Genomic DNA, 17,023 nt, shown 5'->3' with positions numbered 1-17,023 from the left:
TAAAACACCTGACCTGTCTACCTAATTCCATTTGCCAGCACTTGGCCCATAGCCTTGAATGTTATGATGTGCCAAGTGCTCACCCAGGTACATTTTAAAGGATGTGAGGCAACCTGCCTCTACCACCCTCACAGGCAGGGCATTCCAGACCGTCACCACCCGCTGAATAAAAAAGTTCTTCCTCAAATACCCCTTAAGCTCCCGCCTCTCACCTTGAAATTGTGACCCCTCGTAACTGACCCTTCAACTAAGAGGAACAGCTGCTCCCTATCCACCCTGTTCATGCCCCTCATAATCTTGTACACCTCGATCAGGTCACCCCTCAGTCTTCTCTGCTCCAGCGAAAACAACCCAAGCCTATCCAACCTCTCTTCATAGCTTAAATGTTCCATCCCAGGCAACATCCTGGTGAATTGCCTCTGCACCCCCTCCAATGCAATCACATCCTTCCTATAATGTGGTGACCAGAATTGCACACAGTACTCCAGCTGTGGCCTTACCAAAGTTCTGTACAACTCCAACATGACCTCCCTGCTTTTGTAATCTATGCCTCGATTGATAAAGGCAAATGTCCCATATGCCTTTTTCACCACCCTATTAACCTGCCCTTCTGCCTTCACAGATCTATGGACAAACACGCCAAGGTCCCTTTGTTCCTCGGAACTTCCCAGTGTACATCAACTGCACTACCCTCATCTACACACCTGGTCACATGCTCAAAAAATTCAATCAAATTTGTTAGGCATGACCTCCCTCTGACTATTCCTAATCAAATTTTGCCTCTCCAAGTGGTGATAGATTGTCTCGTTCAGAATTTTCTCCAATAGTTTCCCGACCACTGACGTGAGACTCACTGGTCTGTCGTTCCCTGGCTTATCTCTACAACTGTTGAGCACATTTTTCTATTCCTATGCAAAAATGCAATGTTTCACACTTGCCTCATCTCTCCCAATTTTCTTTCCTTTCTTACCCTGGTGAATGGTTCCAGAGGCACTGACAACTCTCCAATAACTTGATCTCCTCCTGTATTATACAGTGAATGCCAATAGCCTATTCCAACAAGACGTCACATTTAAGCCTCATCTAATCATTGCATGGATAATGACAAACCTTGGCTCCTTACTTCATTCCTTAACCCAGGGATTCTGAGGTCAATAGTTGTGTTTCACTATTACCTTAGCCAAGATAAGATATATCAAAACAGGCCAGGGATCAAACTTGGGACTTCCAGGTATCGGTCAGTACCATAATACACAATACCCATGGAACCGTGAAGGTGAACAAATTGTAGCATGTTAATTTCACACAAAAACCCTAGATCCCAGAAACTAAGACTCGATTAGCAACTTGGACCATAATATTTCCACCTTTTTTTTTAATAAAAAGAGAACCAAAAATATTTTAGAAGGATGTACCTTGATGGGTTTCAACTTCACTTCGGAGTTGAAGAATCTCTACTTCTTTAGCCTGCAGAGTTTCATTCAGAATTCGCACAGAATCTATCTGCTCTTGAATCTTAAGGAAACAAAGGGGTTTTTTGTCAGTAGCAGTGTGCACAACTGAAGAATCGCATCAGAAACAAATTAAAACCTTGTAGCTAAGGATGTGCTCTTGCTCTAAAATAAAAGCAAAATACTGCAAATGCTGGAAATCTGAAATAAAAACAAACTGCTGGAAATACTCAGCAAGTCAGGCAGCATCTGTGGAGAGAGGAACAGAGTTAATGTTTCAGGTCTGTGACCTTTCATCAGAACCTGAAATGTTAACCCTGTTCCTCTCTCCACAGATGGTACCAGACCTGAGTATTTCCAGCACTTTCAGTTTTTATGTGTGCTCTTGCTCTATTTACACCAGTCTAACAGATTATAAGCAGTGCTTCCTGGCTAGCCCACAGGTGAAGGGAACTTCTATTACTCCCAGCAATTGGCTTAGCTATGCAAATGTTCATGAAGTGATCTCATTTGAAGATGGCCACAGAAAAAGGCATACAAAATGATACCAAACCCAATTTTATTAAAAAGTTTTGCTTGTCAACATAGAACACATTGCAATACTTAGATTTTTGCTCTGTTTTTTTCCAAGGCCCCGAGGACATAGAACATTAGGTAAAGAACATTAAATCATAATTACATTTAATATATTCAATATTTGTGTCAAATAAATTTAAAATCCACCTAAAATTAATCATATACCATAAAATATTGACTGATTTTCTCTTTAGATTTTTAGATAAGCACAGAAGACAATTTCAACTTCTTCATCAGTGATCGTACTTTATAGCAAAGTAAAAATACACTATAAATAGTACCATTCTTTCTAGTCTCTGCCTCATCTTGTCTCTTTCAATGCAGACTTCCCGATAAGCCTGGTAAGCTTTATTCACTTCTTCCTGTCCTAAAGAACTTTTTTCATTGTCAAGAGAAGCATTAAGAAGCTGAAAATATGGAGCAAAAAAAACTTCATAAAACATTATGCCTTTTTCTGGCAGCAGTTCACACATACCATCATTCATTTATATATACAGAAATTCAAACTTCCAGTGAGGCCTCTACTTATGAGCTGAATGCTGAGTTTCAGAAATGCTATGTATGTCCCATCACAGTCATAAGTAATACAAAGCTTGATAACAACTTGGCCTTAAAAGACAAAAATAGTGTGTTCGTACTATGGATCTTAATCCCAGAAAGTAAAACTAGTGGTAGCAAAGGTAGCCTTATAAATTTCATTCCAAATGGTTTTTGTATGATTAGAAAGCGTGGCTTAAAGGCACTCATGTTCACACTTCCATTTATGTTATTTTTATATCTATGATATTGAAGAGAAATATATTCCTAAATGAGCACAAAGCACTGAATGAGCAAAAGCCATTCTATTTAATCAAGTCTATTCCTTTCATAGATAAGTTACCCCACAATGATCAGGTCAAGTCCAGCAAAATAAATGTACACAGCCTACCTCATCCATCAGCTATGACCATAGTGCAAATTATGGTTAAACAAACACTGGCCCTGTCATTTTTTTTTAAACCTACAGAAGCATTCACATCTTAACTCAATATCAGTGAAGTTTTGGAAGAAATAACAAAGACAAGATAAAAAGGCAAATTAAAAATGGTGCTTTCTCAAAAGCAAAATTTAAAAATGCTCAAAGGAAGACATGCAGATTAGTGGTAAATGCAACTCAAATGTACATTAGTATGCAGTAATAGATTTGGGAATGGAGAAAAACAAGAAATGGGAGAATACATTTAGTGCCCTTTTACATTGTCTCTCCTCTGATGTCCCTTTTCCTTACAAATATTCCCACAAACATTTATCTTTCTTTTGCATATTAAAGATGTATTCAGTTTTTTTTTGTAAAAAGAGGAGAAACATGCAGCCTTAAGAGAAACAAAGTTTTACACCACTGCAGAATCATGGTTACGTGGAACAAACTCGGAGCTAAACAGGCCTGAACAGGTCCAAAAGTTCCTGAACTAAAGAAAGATTTGCAATGCCTTTAAACTGCAGCTAACAGGTTGTACTTGTTCAAATTCAAATTGGCCTCAGCCTAATGATTTAATATATAACGGCAGCAATATAATGGCTCATACGATGATGGGAATAGAGTGCTGGGGAAGGAAAAAAAAAGAAAAGGTTTATGGAGGGCCCAGGCAGAGATTCAGATATTAGAATGCAACGATAGATGCATGTTGTGTTGATGGCCTATGAGAATCAAAAAGTAATTATGCAGAACTTTCCTTCAGGAAATAAAATGGTAAATTCCATGATAGGATAGAACGTACATTGCCTGTGGAGGTGACAAAAAAATATAAATAGGATTTTACCCCATTCCGTGCTTTGTGTGTTTAAATGCAAATATTTCCACAAAAACACTGCAAATTACATAATCATACTAACCAGAAATTCATTGGTCGAGTTTGAAGACATGATATAAACATTCACTATGTAATTTATTTTCATCGATATTAAATATGTCAAGTCCAGTGGCATTAAAGACTAGTCGAGTCTATTTGTGACTTATAGCACAGCTTAATAAAAGTTAGAAAAAGGCACATTAAAGCTAACAGAATTCATTCCTTCTGATTGTCTTAAAGAGTTAATATGAATTGAGCCAAACGTATGTCAAATAATGCCATGCAGCATTAAAGACAAAAACAATTTTTAAATATCAAGTGGAATATGAAATTGCTGTACATTTATTTAATGGAACTAGCAAACTTGTAAATTTGAATCCTGCTTTATACTTCAGAAGTTACTCAAAAGTTTAATGAGCTATTCATCATTTTTACACTGGTGAATAGAGACAGAGTGAGAAAGAGACTAGCAGAAACAGAGAGACACAGCCAACGAGAGACAGGTGTGTGTGTGCGTGTGGGGGGGGGGGGGGAAGAGGGGGAAGAGATGTTGGCGTTGTTACAGAGGACGACAGAGCGAGAAAGAAAGTAAATTGGGGGAGAAAGAGATTGCGAAATATTAATCTCTAATGACTAAATAAATTCTTTAAAAAGTCAAATATTATAATTGTACAGTTTAACACAAAACAATTTACCCTTTCTTCCAACATCCGGGTTCTTCTCTTCAGGAAAGAATTTTCACTCTCTGTTTCCTTCAGTCGTTTTTTGATGTCTTCATAGGCTGTGACAAGTGCAAAGTGGGAAGCAACAGATTCATCACCTGAAGCTGCTGCTTCAGGGCTATGTCTGAAATGTGTTACTTCATGACTTGCTTCTTCATGGTTCAATATAGAGATATCGTCTTCTACAGTAAGTCCTTCCATGTTCATACCTTCATAGAGTCCCAGCAACGTTGGCAGAAGCCTCTTTTCTGCTGATCTGCACAGGCTACTTGTCAAACAAAATTAAAAAAACAAATTTGATGCAGGTAGTATGTCCTCATAAGAAAACACAACATTGCATATTGATAACTGTTGTTTCAGAATATATGAAAAGGTCACCAAAAAAAAAAAATCATTCAGCCCACTTTGCTGTTGGATTCATGTACAGGGCCCATATAGGCATTTTCATCTCCCTTATATCAAAATGCAAAAAGATTCTCTGTTGCATCTAGGGTTTGCCCATTTTTAACTTAAGTGCACTCATTCAATTAGATATTTTCTTCCCTCTTATTCAATCTTTTTTGAAATTCTGAAATAATAGTGAACCTCTGAGCAGCTCCATCAGCATTTGAGATGCAGGCATGAAACTTGGAACTGTGAGCACAGCCCTTCTTACTTGCATTTAGGCCCCTCATAGAGGCTGATTTTATACAGTTCAATTTTCCAGTTTTCTCCTCGTACACACTCATATTCAGGTTACTACCCAGTGTCACTTTGAATGCTGCTTTCGATTTAGCATTGGCCACTTCTGGCAAAATCTTCCACATTTTAATAATGCTTTACCTTAAATGATTTCTCTTAATCTCCTCCTTTATGTAACTATTGCTGATCCTGAGATGCTGACCGTATGTCTTTGCTTACATCACAACAGATATCATTTTTATTTATCGTGTTTATTCATTTTATAATTTTGAATACCTGTCAAATCCTGCTCGAGAGGATATACCTCAGTAACTCAGCCCCTTCATCCCTAGTAAATGTGGCACACTTTCTTTAGCGAATACTGCACACTGTTGAGCTCTCCATGCTATGGAACGGACATAGGAACACTGGAGAAAATTCATAGATTTACAAGGAACTCAAAGTACAGCTTCTGGGGGAGATTGAACAGGTTGGGCTTTTTACTTTAGGAAAAAAGGTGACCTGATAAAGGTCTTTAAAATTGTGAATCTTGATATAAACCCCCAAATCCCATTCGCCTTCTCAGAGGCTTTTCTTTTTAAAAAAAAAACATTCAATCACTTTTTAAAGATTTAATATATCGGCGGTGCACCTAGATCAGTTTGCCACTGAACTGGAAAGTTTATAATTTAAGGTATACTTTGTTTATTATTGTTCTAAATTACATTCTCATTCTTTGTGCATTTAAGTGCATGTTTATTATCCAAAACTGTCTCCTTGAATTCTTCTGGCAGTTTATTACTCCTTCTATTTCAGTATAATAATAATTAAGAGGCACAAGGTTCTGGGTTCAAGTGCCACTCATGGGCTTGAGCACAAAATAAATCAAGGCTGACACTCCAATATGGTACTCAAGGAGTTACTGCACTTTTGGAGGGGTCATTCTTTGGATGAGACATTAAACCAAGGCCTCCATCTTGTCTGCTCAGGTGGATGTAAAAGATCCCATAGTACTATTTTGAAGAAAGCAGGGGAGTTATTCTTGGTGCCCTGGCCAATATTTATCCCTCAATCAACATCACAAAAAGAGATTATCTGGTCATTATCACATTGCTGTTTGTGGGATTTTGCAGTGTGCAAATTGGCTGCCGTGTTCCCTACATTACACCAGTGACGACACTTCAAAAGTACTTCATTGGCTGTAAAGCACTTCGAGATGCCCAGTGGTCATGAAGAGTGCTATATAAATGAGCATTTATCAAAATTCTTCATGTCTAACCCAAAACCCTCCTCCCCAACAGTAAGGAGGGGAAAAATATCAGATTATACCATAATCTGGCTAGTTAGCCTAATATCCATCATACGGAAATTACTAGAACCCATTATTAAGGAGGTTATAGCAGGATACTTAGAAAATCATAATGGAATCAGACAGAGTCAACATGGTTTTGTGAAAGGGAAATCGTGTTTAACTAATTTATTAGTGTTCTTTGAGAAAGTAACAAAGTGGATAAAGGGGAACCTGTAGATGTTGTGTACTTGGATTTCCAAAAGGCATTTGATAAGGTGCCACACCAAAGGTTACTACACAAAGTAAGAGCACGTGGTGTAGGAGGTAACAATTTAGCATTAAGGACTGATTAGCTAACAGGAAGCAGCAAATAGGGATAAATGGGTCTTTTTCAGGTTGGCAATAGGTAACTAGTGGAGTGCCACAGACATTAGTGCTGGGGCCTCAACTATTTACAATTTATATTAATGACTTGAATAAACGGGACCGAATGTATGGTAGCTAAATTTTCCTATGACATCAAGATAGGAAGTAAGTTGGCAAGAAGAGGTAAAGAATCCACAAAGGGATACAGATAGGTTAAGTGAGTGGGCAAAACTTTGGCAGATGGAGTATAATGTGGGAAAGTGTGAACTTGTCCACTTTGGCAGGAAGAATAGAAAAAGCTGTATGCTATTTAAATGGAGAGGGGTTGCAGAACTCGGTGGGTACAGAGGGAGCTGGATGTCCTAGTATATGAATCACAGAAGGTTAGTATGCAGGTACAGCAAGTGACTAGGAAGGCAAATGAAGTGTTGGCGTTTATTGCAAGGGGAAATAGAGTATAAAAGTCAGGGAGTTTTACTGCTTGGTGAGACTACACCTGGAGTACTGTGTAGAGTTTTAGTCTTCTTATTTGAAAAAGGATATAACTGCATTTGAACCTTCTTTGAACTGCTTCTCTCGACAAATTCTGGCTTATCTTAAGAAGAAAGGTTGAACGGGTTGGGCCTATACCCATTGGAATTTAGAAGAACAAGAGGCAATCTTACTGAAACATACAAGATCCTGAGGTAACTTGACAGAGTGGACGTTTCCTCTGGTGGGGGAAGGCTATAACTAGGGGACACAGTTTAAGACTAAGAGGTCTCCCTTTTAAGACTGAGATGAGAATTTTTTCTCTCAAAGGGTCTTTAGTTTGTGGAATTCTCTTCACCAGAAAGCAGTGGAGGTAGGGTCATTGAATTTATTCAAGGCTGAGTTAGATAGATTTTTGAGAGTGTTATGACCAAGGTGGAGGAGTGCACTGTCTTTCTCTAGTTCCACTTCTCCACGGGTCACAACATATATTTAAATGTTTTACCCAGTTACCGATAAAGCCAATTATATACTTGATCTATTTTAGTTTAATAAAAATCTGCCAACCAGGTTTCTTTAATAAACAACAAAATTCAAGTATTCCACAAGACTCATTCAATAAAGATGCAAAGCTTATTAACACACAGGTTGAAATATGAAGTATAAATATATTCCCTTCTAAATAATCCAACACATACACACACTGGTTAAAAAGGAAAAATAAAGAAGCTTTCTCTGCAGAGATCAACTTTACAAAAATCAAAAAAAATACTTTGGTCAAATACTTGTTAATTCTTGAAGAAAAAGGATAAGAAATGGATTGTTCCAGACGGTTCTTTGGACTGGTATCCAGGTACACATGTATGGGTGTCACTAGACACATGTGGTGGTCACTGGGATCTTTTCAGAAGCAGTTTGTTGAGGGGATGTCAAGAGACAGTCTTGCAAAAGCTTCTCAGGAGAAATGCTGCATCAGTTTCTCCAGTTCTCACACTAGATTCTCAGGGTTTTTCAAAGAGGTGGAACACGGTGAGCTGGTAGCTTCTCTCTCTTAGCAGGCTTAGACCCCAACTGAACTCCAAACAATATCCAAAAATGAAATCAACTCCTGACCACCATAAATCTAGACATGTCACTTCTCTGTAAACAACTCCAATAGCCAGCTGTTTACTTAGCTTAAGACATGCGACTTTCAGTAAGTGTTTGGTTTTAAACAAAGTCCCAAGTGTCTTTCCAGTGAACCTTTTAGAAAAGAAAACAAGTCCAGCATCTCCTCAGGTATTTCCACAGTCTTTTGAACATAAGTCTTCAAAAAATATTAACAATGGAAGCACGTTCATGACAACAGACAAGGGAGTCAAGGGTTATGGCTGGGGGTGGGGGGGCGGTGTGGGCAGATAGGAAAGTGGAGTTGAGACCACAACCAGATCAGCCATGATTTTATCGAATGGCGGAGCAGGCTCGAAGGCTGAAAGGCCTACTCATGTTCCTTTAACCAGCCTAGACCGCAAGTCACAAGTCCTGGCAACCAAACGGAGCTCTGCCAAAGGTCTGGAACAAGTTGTCCATTTGCCTCTGACAGAAGAGCTGCTAGTCCAGGTCGATCCAACAAGGAGAATTTACCAAGACAATAAAGTACAAGTGTTTAAAAAAAAAGAAAGCACGAAACTTGTCCTTAGTAAATGCACACTATGTAACCAGCTACTAAGAAGTGGCATAAGACAAGCGATTCATCCACTGATTTTCTTTACATCTCTATCCTGAAGTTGCAAGTTACAACTTCTATCAATGATCTTATAACTCAACCCCCAATTTAGCTAAATGAAAACTGGGAGACATTCTTTTCAGCTGATCGTGGGAAACTTTAAAACTAACTACTCCACTGATACCAGAGTGCTCCTCCCAGAAAAAGGGACAAGAAGCAAAATTGCATCACTGCCAAAGCATAGTGGAGTAAATGCTTCAACTAGTGTTTTCCCACTCCACAGCATACAGAGCCGCTACACTCCTAAGATTATCTGCTTTCATGACTGGTGGCATGTACCCAAGAAATAGGAAATAGTAGGAGTAAGTCATACAACCCCCTAAGCCTGTTCTGTAGTAAGTAAAATTTAAAAGGGATGAGAGAGATAGTTCTATGCGAATAGAGTCCTATTTTCCCCCGAGGTTGCAGTAGACCAACTTTGAGGCTCACGGTAGAACCCCTGATTCAACAAAAATAAGAAACTAAGAAATAGGAGATAGAACAAAGAACAGGACAGCACAGGAACAGGCCATTCGGCCCTCCAAGCCTGCGCCGATCTTGATGCCTGCCTAAACTAACACCTTCTGCACTTCCGGAGCCCATATCCCTCTATTCCCTTCCTATTCATATATTTGTCAAGATGTCTCTTAAACGTCGCTATCGTATCTGCTTCCACCACCTCCCCTGGCAGCATGTTCCAGGCACTCACCATCCTCTGTGTAAAAAACTTGCCTTGCACATCCCCTCTAAACTTTGCCCCTCGCACCTTAAACCTATGTGCCCTAGTAACTGACTCTTCCACCCTGGGAAAAAGCTTCTGACCATCCACTCTGTCCATACCGCTCATAACTTTGTAAACCTCTATCATGTCGCCCCTCCACCTCCGTCGTTCCAGTGAAAACAATCCGAGTTTTTCCAACCTCTCCTCATAGCTAATGCCCTCCAGACCAGGCAACATCCTGGTAAACCTCATAGATCAGAGATCATAGGAGATCATACGGCCTGTTACGATCAGGTGAGGAGGGGTTGAAAGGCAACCCCTCTTGCTCCTCTACGTGTGACCACAACAGGGTTTATTTCTTTTAAACAGTGGATATGCTTACCAATTCACTGATTGTTTAACCCTTTATGTGTTCTGATTATAAAAGAACCAAATGGACATGTTTCCTTGAGTTAAAGCAAGAAAGGGATTAGTTTATTGTATTTAAAATCAAAGCCTGATCTAAGCAAAATAATAAACTATGCTCCAACTTACACACACACACACCACAGAATTAAGAAGAATAGACTGGTTGGATTAGAGTCCGAATTAATAAAAAAAGAATATACAGCCTGTGGAGTTTGGTAATTCAGTTGTCTTCCGGCTGAACTTGTAGCCCTGAAGTTTTTGGCTGGCAGAGGTGGCCAACTGGTTCAGGGTTTTCTTGGAGTCAGTGATGCAGATGGTTTTCTTTCCAGGGTCTCTGCAGCAATAACTGGCTGGCAGACAGGGAGAGAGAGACAGAGCCCAGTTGGCTCCTGCACTGGTCAAACTCAGGTACTTGTCTGGTGTAAAGAAAAGAAACTGCACATTTTCACTCAGATGGAAGGTGTGTCACATGATGGCCCAGCATATTCTCTCTTTTACACTTCAATTAGTGCAAGTCTAAGAATTCCAATCTCTCTCGGGTCCCATTGTTTCAGTGTTTACCCTTTAAGGGGGTCGTCTCCAGTGTTGGAAACCTGAATTTAAAAATAAATTCATTCGGGCATAGCCCATGTGCATGACAGGCCCCTCAAGCCTGCTCCACCATTAATATGATCATGGCTGATCTTCTGCCTCAAGTCTACTTTCTCATCTACTCCACTTACCCCTCGATTCCCTGAGACACTGAAAATCTATCTAGCTCAGCCATGAATATACTCAACAATGGAGCATCCACAAACCTCTGAGGTAGAAAGTTCCAAAGATTCGCATCCCTTATAGTGAAGAAATATCTCATCTCAGACCTAAATGATCACCCTTATCCTGAGACTGTGCCCCCGTGTTCTCGATTCCCCAGCTAGGGGAAACAACCTCTCAATGTCTACCCATCAAGCCCCTCGTGTGCTTCAATGAGATCACCCTTCATTCATCCAAAGTGTGGAGAATACAGGCCCAATTTACTCAGCCGATCATAGGTCAACCCTTTGATCCCAGGGACAACCCTCTCATCCCAGGAACCAATCTAATGAAACTTCGCCATACTGCCTCCAAGGCAAGTATATCCTCCCTTAGATATGAAAGTCAAAACTGCACAGTACTCCAGGTGTGGTCTCAGCAAAGCCCTACACAATTGCAGCAAGACTTCTTTATTCTTGTACTCCATCTCCCTTGCAATAAAGGCCAAATTGCCATTTGCTTTCCTGATTGCTTGCTATACTTGCATGTTAACTTTGGGTTCCTTGTACGAGTACACCCAAGTCTTTAAACATTTACAATTTTCATGCCTTTTAAAAAATACTCTGCTTTTCTATTCTTAACACCAAAGTGAATATCCTCACACTTTCCCACATTATACTCTATCTGCCACCTTGTTGCCCACTTACTTAACGTGTCTATATCTCTTTGCAACCTTTTCTCTTCACGGCTTACATTCCCACCTGGCTTTGTATGGTCAGCAAACTTGGATATATTGCTCTTGGTCTCTTCATCCAAGACATTACTATAGATTTTAAGTAGTTGAAAGTTCAGCACTAACCCCTGCAGCATTCCACTCGTTGCAGCCTGCACTCTGTTTCCTGCCTATTAGCCAACTGTTTTTTTTTAAAAAATGGAATATATTTTTGTTCAAAATTTTAAATCATTGCCTCGAATGTTTACCACTGTTGATTTACCACCATACCTTTCAGTCTACTTACCCAATCAACCTTAGCCAGCTGTCCCGTCATACCTATGTAATTGGCTTTAAGTTTAAGACTCTGGTTTTGGACACTAGTATGTTGCTCTTAAAGGTAATATGGAATTTAATTGTATTATCACCTCCTTTTCCCAGGAAATTATTAACTAAGCCTGCCTCATTACACAATACTAGATCTAAAATAGCTTTATCCTAGTTGGTTCCACAAGTTGGTATTGTTCTAGGAAACTGTCACAAAAGCATTCTACAAAATTATCTTCCAGACTACCTTTGCCAATTGAATTTGTCCAGTCTATAAGATTAATATTCCCCCCTCCCCCAATTATTACACTGCCTTTGTTACAAGTTCCAATTATTTCATGCTTAATGTTCTACTCAACAGTACAACTACTGTTAGGGAGCCTATAAACAGCATTGTTTGACCCTTGTGTTTCCTAATCTCCACCCATACTGATTCTACTTCCTGATCTTCTGAGCCAAGATCCTTTCTCACTACTGTCCTTATGTCATCCTTTATCAGGGCTATTCCTCCTTGTTTTCCATTCTGTCTGTCTTTTTGAAATGTTGCGTACCCTGGAATAGATTTCCCAACCTTTGTTAACTTGCAAGCACGTCAGGATCATGGCGGTTATATCAGACCCATTTATCTGTATTTGTAACACTAGTTCATCTACCTTGTTACGAATGCTTCGTGCATTCAGATAAAGAGCCATTAATTTTATTTTTTAACCACCATCCTTTGCTTCGACCTTGTTCGCTGATACACTATTACTGTTAAACTATCTCTCCCTTCCTGTCCCACTCAGTTGGTCTCTACCCAAATCGCTAAACTGCACAGTTGCCTCGTCTTTAATCTTTAGATTTCTAAACTTTTCAGCTACCATAACACCCCTTGCATCCCCTCCAACTTTGTGTTTAAAGCACTAACCACAACCCTAGTTATACAATTCACCAGGACGCTGATCCCAACTTGGTTTCAGCATCCCAATGGAACAGCTCCCTTTTTCCCCCAGTATTGGTGTCAGTGTCCCATGAATCAAAACACCCCTCTTTCCATGACACTCTTTGAGCCAGGAGTTTAATTCTCTAATCTGCTTGACCCCATTTGCGCATGACTCAGTAGTAATCCAGAGGTTATTACGTTTGAGGTTCAGGCTTATTAATTTAGAACTCTGTTCCTAAAACTCCTTCCACAGAACCTCACTGAGTTCGACCTATGTTGTTGGTTCCTACATCCACCATGACAACTGGATCCTCCTCCTCCCACTCCATGTTATTCTCCAGCTGCAAGGAGATGTCTTTAACCCTGGCACTAGGCAGGCAACACAACCTTCAGAACTCCCAGTCATGGCTGCAGAGAACAGTATCTATTCCCCTGACTATCCTGTTCCTTACCACTACCATAATTCCTTTCCACGCTGCTCACTCGAATGGCCTCCTGCATCATGGTGCTATGGTCAGTATGCCCATCCACCCTGCAGTGTGCGTCCCTAGGAACAGACTCTAGAGCACAGGGTCCTGTGTTATGGAGCTGCTTGGGATAAGCCTCGACACAGGGCGGCACAGTGGCGTGGGGCAGCACAGTGGCAAGCACCGCAGCCTCACAGCTCCAGCGACCCGGGTTCAATTCTGGGTACTGCCTGTGTGGAGTTTGCAAGTTCTCCCTGTGTCTGCGTGGGTTTTCTCCGGGTGCTCTGGTTTCCTCCCACATGCCAAAGACTTGCAGGTTGGTAGGTAAATTGGCCATTATAAATTGCCCCTAGTATAAGTAGGTGGTAGGGAAATATAGGGACAGGTGGGGATGTGGTAGGAATATGGAATTAGTGTAGGATTAGTATAAATGGGTGGTTAATGGTCGGCACAGACTCGGTGGGCCGAAGGGCCTGTTTCAGTGCTGTATCTCTAAAAAAAAAACACAGCCTCTCTTTCCAGACCTGCTTTGCGAAGGCACATTGCAGAAGGAGGTGGGCAACGGGCTGTTCCCTGCCGCAGCCACTTCGGGGGCAACGTTGGGAGGCAGTTGGCAGCCTTCTCCCCAGTGTGGAAGTGAGCAGAAAGGCATGGCACTATGCTTAATGGGAAATATAGCCAAGTTAGGAATAGTAGCTCTGCTGAGCTTTGATTTTAAGTGGCAGAAACCACAATGAAATAGTTATAAGTAAAGGCAGAGCGTGTGAGACTGTAAAGACTAGCCAACACTGGTAATTGCAAGGACATCTGTTCTTTATGGCCTGATTGTGTGACTCCCTGTGGTTTGGAACAAATGGACTCCTGTGAATCAAATGATGTCCATCCCTGTGTGAGTGATAAGGAGTGCTAGGCCCCTCTTATCTTCGTGAACTGCCACTACTTGATGTAGCTGCAGACTGCACGAAACATTCAGGAATGTACATCTAATAGAGATAGCAGGATGCGCCGCAATTACTTGTCACAAGGTAGAGACAGACTCATGATCCATGTAGGGAGTGAGACTAGAATGATTATTGATGATTCCTATGCTCTTGCTAATTAGCTTGCTTGTCCGCTTTGTTTTATCTTGCTGGTACAAAACAATATTTTATTAGTAACAAGTATGTATTGAGAATGGAGTGTAATGTAACCTCAGTAACAGATGTACTGCATGTCACCATGTGGGTGAAGTCGAATTGTATCGCACTGATTGGTTAGACAAGGGGGTGTAGCTTGAATCTTAATGTATAAACAGTAGTACCTGTATCAAAAAACTTCACTTACTCTAGTGGACCAGACAGACTCTAGGTGGAGTCATTGTCGTTGCATTAGAGTAAGTCAACCGGCTAAATGCGCAAATAAAGTAATTGATTTTACCTACACATCCGACTCGGTATATTTACTGAACCAGACTGAAGGCAAAAAGAACTCAGATTTACACCAGCACCTTCAGATAATCTGACCTGACAACGAAGGGGACAGAGGATCAGTCGGCTCAGTTCCTGAAGAATATGGCCTCGCTCTTGCCGCGATTTACTTTGGCTCCCAAGGCCAGCTCAAACTAGTCGCAGACGCTCATCAGTTTGTGAACTGACAGCAAATCCAAGCAGAAGATGATGTCCATGTACAGGGAAGCTTTGAACTGAGCGCCTCCGCTGCCTGGGATTGTCACCCCTCTTATGCACGCATCCTTCCTGATAGACTTGGCAAAAGGCACGTTATACAGGTTGGGCTGTCAGAAAGTGTGAAATCTTCTGTGAAAATGCTGCTGACTTTCACAACTACATCTCCAGCCGAACTGGATAACAATATAGTTGTTTGACTGATGGTTCTGAAGCGTTAGCCAACAAATACAAGAAAATAATCTAAATTCTCTCCAATATATTTTCAAATCAAGATGCCATTGATGAACTAATAGGGAAGGGCCAAGAAGGACGAGAATCACAGAATTGTTACAGAGCAAGAGGTTTCCATTCAGCTCATCATGTCCACACCGGCTCTCTGAAAGAGCAATTCCCTCAGTGCCATTTCCCCGCCTACTCCCTGTGACCCTGCACATTCTTCCTCTTCATACAATAGTCTAATTCCGTCTTGAATGCTTCAGTTGAACCTGCCTCCACCACTGTCAGGCAGCGCATTTCAGACCTTAACCACTCGCTGCATGAAAACGTTTTTCCATGTCCTTTTGCTTCTCTTAAACATTACTTTAAATTTGTACCCTCGTGTTTTCAATAATTTCATGAGTAGGAATAGTTTCTCCCTATCTACTATGTCCAGGCCCCTCATGATTTTGAATACATCTATCAAATCACCTCTCAGCCTTCTCTTCCCCAAGGAAGACAGTCTGAACTTCTCCAGTCTATCTTCAAAACTGAAATTCCTCATCCCTGAAACCATTCTCGTGAATCTTTTCTGTACTTTCTCCAATGCCCTCATGTCTTTCCTCAAGTGCAGCGCTCAGAATTGGATGCCATACACCAGCTCAGGCCGAACTAGTGCCTTATTCAAGTTCAACATAGCTTCCTTGCTCTTGCACTCTGTGCACCTATTAATAAAGCCCATGATATTGTATGCTTTATTATCCACTCTCAACATGTCCAGCCACCTTCAATGATATATGCACATATATACCCAGCTCCTTCAGCTCCTACACCCACTTTAGAATTGTACCCTTTATTTTATATTGTCTCGCCATGTGTTTTGTACCAAAATGAATCACTTCACATTTCTCCACATTGAACGTCATTTGCCACTTGTCCACCTATTCCACCAACTTGTCTATGTCCATTTGCAGTTCTACATTATCCTCCTCACAGTTCACAATGCTGCCAAGCTTCGTATCATCTGCAAACTTTGAAATTGTGCCCTGTACACAAAGGTCTAGATCTTTAATTATATCAGGAAAAGCAAGGGTACCAACACTGACCCCTGGGGATCTCCACGACAAACATTCCTCCAGCCCGAAAACCAACCATTAACCATAGCTCTTTGTTTCCAGTCACTCAGCCAATTTCATATCCACGTTGCTACCGTCCCTTTTATTCCAGGAGCTATAACTTTGCTTACAAGTCTGTTGTGTGGCACGGTATCAAACACTTTTTGAAAGTTCATATACACCATATCAACTGCAATGCCCTCATCAACCCTGTTACCTCCTCAAAAAACTCTAGCCAAGTTAGTTAAATATGATTTTCCCTTAAAAAAAATCCATGCTGGCTTTCCTTAATTAACCTGCATTTGTCCGTGAGACTATTAATTTGGACCCGAATTATTCTTTCTAGCAGTTTCCCCACCACCGAAGTTAAACGGACTGGCCTGTAGTTGCTGGGCTTATCTTTACCCCCTTTTTGGAACAAGGGTGTAATGTTTGTAATTCTCCAGTCTTCTGGCATCACCCCCAAGTCTAAGGAAGACTGAAAAATTATGGCTAGTGCCTCTGCGATTTCCACCCCCAGTATCCTTGGATGTATCTCACCAGTCCTGGTGCTTTATCCACTTTGAGTACAGAGAGCCGATCTAATAAGTCATCATCAATTTTAAACCCTTCTAGTGTCTGAATTACCTCCTCTTTCACCACTGCCTGGG

General features: G+C 40.8%; 1 protein-coding gene across 3 annotated transcripts in view; it reads right to left on the bottom strand.

Moving 5' to 3' along the window:
- Positions 1 to 17,023, bottom strand: part of azi2 (5-azacytidine induced 2) — a 123,237-nt gene that overhangs the window by 78,059 nt on the left and 28,155 nt on the right. For 2 of the 3 annotated variants that reach the window (XM_068059682.1, XM_068059675.1), the window contains 3 exons: positions 4,552 to 4,843; positions 2,309 to 2,434; positions 1,416 to 1,515 (listed from right to left, as the gene is read on the bottom strand). In XM_068059682.1, the coding sequence (XP_067915783.1) occupies positions 1,416 to 1,515; positions 2,309 to 2,434; positions 4,552 to 4,785 (460 nt within the window). In that variant the 5' untranslated portion in view covers positions 4,786 to 4,843. Of the gene's footprint in view, positions 1 to 1,415; positions 1,516 to 2,308; positions 2,435 to 4,551; positions 4,847 to 17,023 lie in introns of all 3 variants that reach the window. The other variant, XM_068059691.1, reaches the window with a different exon arrangement.

The sequence above is a fragment of the Heterodontus francisci genome, chromosome 2 (assembly GCF_036365525.1).
Source record: "Heterodontus francisci isolate sHetFra1 chromosome 2, sHetFra1.hap1, whole genome shotgun sequence".
NCBI classification, from domain to species: domain Eukaryota; kingdom Metazoa; phylum Chordata; class Chondrichthyes; order Heterodontiformes; family Heterodontidae; genus Heterodontus; species Heterodontus francisci.
Note: the sequence above shows the minus strand (reverse complement) of the source record. Positions and strands in the feature narration are given on the sequence as shown.